The sequence below is a fragment of the Tupaia chinensis genome, unplaced genomic scaffold (genome assembly GCF_000334495.1).
Source record: "Tupaia chinensis unplaced genomic scaffold, TupChi_1.0 Scaffold000110_1, whole genome shotgun sequence".
Classification (NCBI taxonomy): domain Eukaryota; kingdom Metazoa; phylum Chordata; class Mammalia; order Scandentia; family Tupaiidae; genus Tupaia; species Tupaia belangeri.
In genome coordinates, this window is record NW_006159574.1 from 2,844,819 (window position 1) to 2,847,945 (window position 3,127).

Here is a 3,127-nt window from a genome sequence, read left to right on the forward strand (position 1 = left end):
GCCCCCGCCGCACGCTCACTCGTGCTCCTGCCCACTCTCGAGCGCCCACCTGCTTCTCCAGCAAAGGCAAGCGGCCGCCTCGCGCCCCGTCCTGATGCTCTGCACCCCAGTGCCATCGACTTCCTTAACCCGACTGCTGAGAAGGGGAGCCTTGGTCCTGGGTCTGCCCCTCCCCGGGCAGCTGCGGCCGGCGACAGGGTGCCTTGCGCTTTGTATGTGCTGGCTGCGGTCTTTCCTGGCAGGCCAGGTGCAGCCCGGGCCCCCTGGTGTTCACCACGCAGGTGCTCCCGCAGATCAGTTCTCACCGGGAATTGCAGGTCCACCTGAGGCGCGCCAGAACCACCTTCCTCCCCATCCCAAAGGCAGGCCCACAGGCTCGGGGCCCTCCCTCACCTCCCACACCAGGAGACAGGACAGAGCACTCACTCGGTGTCCACGAAGACGCTGGCTGGCACCTGCAGGAGGTGGGCGAGGTCCTTCAGCAGTCGCGTCCCCTTGTCTGGGCTCAGGGGGCTGCAGAGGAGGAGGGCGACATTACTGAGATGGCCCCTGCCCTGGGCTCTCCGTGGCTCTCCCCAGCTCGCCCCACGCCACTGCCCTCAGGAGCTGGGATCAGGCGCTCCGTGGGCTGCATGACTCACCCAACTGCTCCAGCAGTGAGATATACACGGGTGCAGGTGGGATTGTGGGTCAGATGGGCCCAGGACGCAGCCGCAGGCTCCTCTGGGCCCTCAATTAAAATGCGATGAAGCAGATGGGATGGGGATGGGAAGGGGTGGGGCGGGAGGCAGATGCCAAGACCAGACCACAGAGTAGGTGTGTGGTGTGCACAGGGATTCACTTCTGCAGAGCCCGGATCCCAGCGGGAGAGCGTTTGTGGGATGCGGGCGCAGAGCCGCAGCGGGGACCAGCTAGGCCGCCATCTGGGGACCCGAGGCCCAGGTGAGCAGCAGGCTGGCGATCGGGGCACCGCAGCAACCCCGGTGTGAGGCCCCATCAAGTCCCGAGTGACGGCGCTCAGATGTGTCAGCCAGTCACCTGCGTGACCATGAGGGCCTCCCAGTGACGCCGAGCTGCGGAGCCCACATGGCTGTGCCATGCAGGGGGGCATGCCAGTACTGCCGCTTGCTCGTTCACCAGCGGACACACGAGAGCCTGTGGTGCCAGGCCCGTCAGGGAGAGCAGTGCTGCCTCCCTGCAGACCACATGCCAGGGCGAGGGCAGGCCACGACACCAGCGAGCGAAGACAACGTTGTCACGGAGAGCCACGTCACCCAGAACACGCACGTGCAAGTCTTAAGCCCCCACTAGCGGGGTCCGACTTGGAGGCAGGCTATCATAAATCGCAGCGGCTACGTTCGGCCCACAGGGCGGACCCTGACCCAGGCTGGCCGCCGTACAGAACAGAACTTGGACACAGCTGCACACAGGGAGGCCACAGGCCACCAGGAGGGCACCGACCTAAGGGAGGGGGCTGCTGCAGGGCCCGGGTCTTGGCTTCCGGCCCCAGGCCGGGAGAGGCCGCATGGCTGGCTGAAGCCGCCCATCTGGGTGTGGTTACGGCCAGGCACTGAGCACGTGCACTCGTGTGAGACGCAGCTTACAAGAACACTACGCACGGATTCCAAAATGTTTTGCACCAGAATAAGCCTGTGTCACAAACTTCTGGAAGTGCCCTCGGTCCTGGGTGGTCAGACCTGGGGACACACTCAGGGGGTGGGCAGGAATGGGTGGGGCAGGAGGCTGGGGTCACTTTAAAGTTGTTGGCTGAAATTCCCTCCAGCGAGCCCACATCTGAAGGCAGCCGAAGGGGGCAGGCAACACGGACCAGTGAGAACCGAGACACGGCTTCCTGGTCAGCCGCAGGGAGAAACCCTGCCCCGTCTGGGCTGTCCGCTGCCCCCACCCTCCTTGGAGGCCCTTCAGCAAGCGGGGCCACGGCCTCCATCCTCAAGGGAGTCCCTGCTTTGGGGCAGCCTGCCAGTGCTCTGTCCCCACTGCAGACCCCGAGCCACAATCAGAGGGAAGACCTCATGTCCCCACCACGACGTGCTCAGTAAGGCGCCCCGGGGACTGCATTCAGGTGGACGTTCCTCCTCCACCTTCGTCCCCACTGCTCAAAACCAGAAGTTCCTCGATGTCCTGGTGAGTCAGTAAAGAGATGACCCCAGTTGTGCCCAGACTGTCCTGAGACTTAGGCTGGAACTGGGCACCCTCAGGCCGTGTTGGGGTACAGCCTGGGAGAGGGGCCTGGACAAAGCGGCCCCTAATAAGTAGATAAATGCCTCCCAGGAGGCTCCCTTGGGGCAAGCTGGATGCCAGAGGCAGCACTTCCCACGGCCCCACGGGCCTTTCTGCTCCCGCTGCTGCGTTGCCGCAGGCCTGACGCGGGCCCTGGCTCCTGGACCCCGGCCACCAGGCTCCTGAGTCAGAGAGTCCACGGAGTACCCACTCAGCTGTCTGCTGGAGCAGCGGGCGGCCCAGGTGGTCCCTTCTCCGTGAGGCGCCGTCTCAGGAGCAGGCAGTCGCACGGGGCAGTGTGTCTGTCTGCAGTCCCTGCAGGCTTTCTGCGAGAGGCAGCTCATGCGTGTCCTCAGCGAGGGGCGTGCAGGGACTCCTGCCTTCACGTGGCGTCTGGGGGAGCTCAGTTCTGTGCTCAGCCCTGCAGCATCTGTGCACAGGGGCTCGGGAGGGTCCGTGAGGCACAGCCCGTCCTAATCGAAGGAGCGGAGCTCCTTGCTGGAGAGCGCAGGATGGGCTGCGGAGAGCAGGGGTTTGTGGCTAGACTGTTGTGGCCACACAGCCCAGAGCTGTGGATGCAGAAAGCGATGTGTCCGGGGCCGCATTCAGGCTCAGCGGCAGAAAGCCCAGCGCATGGGTGGGTGGCGATGACACTCAAGGGGCTGGGGAGCACCTGTGATGCACACCTGGTGCGGACCCCTCCAGCTTGGGTGGTCTGCTAATGGGCTGTTCCCCCTGCAGCCCAGTCCCACAGGCCCAGCAAGCCAGGGCAACCCAGCAGCATTCGATGTGCACACCAGCCGCTGGGCAAGGCCAGCCGTGGCCCTTGCCTCTAGAATGACACCCTGGGCCTGCCGGCCGGGGGGCCCCGGGGCCCCCCCGGTTT

At 65.2% G+C, this 3,127-nt stretch overlaps 1 protein-coding gene across 1 annotated transcript in view; it reads right to left on the reverse strand.

Annotated features, from left to right (window-relative positions):
• The window catches only part of PTPRN2 (protein tyrosine phosphatase receptor type N2), a 447,003-nt gene that overhangs the window by 310,664 nt on the left and 133,212 nt on the right, over positions 1-3,127 (reverse strand). Inside the window, exon 11 of the mRNA XM_006143829.3 lies at positions 427-513. Within this exon, the coding sequence (XP_006143891.1) occupies positions 427-513 (87 nt within the window). The remainder of the gene's footprint in view (positions 1-426; positions 514-3,127) is intronic.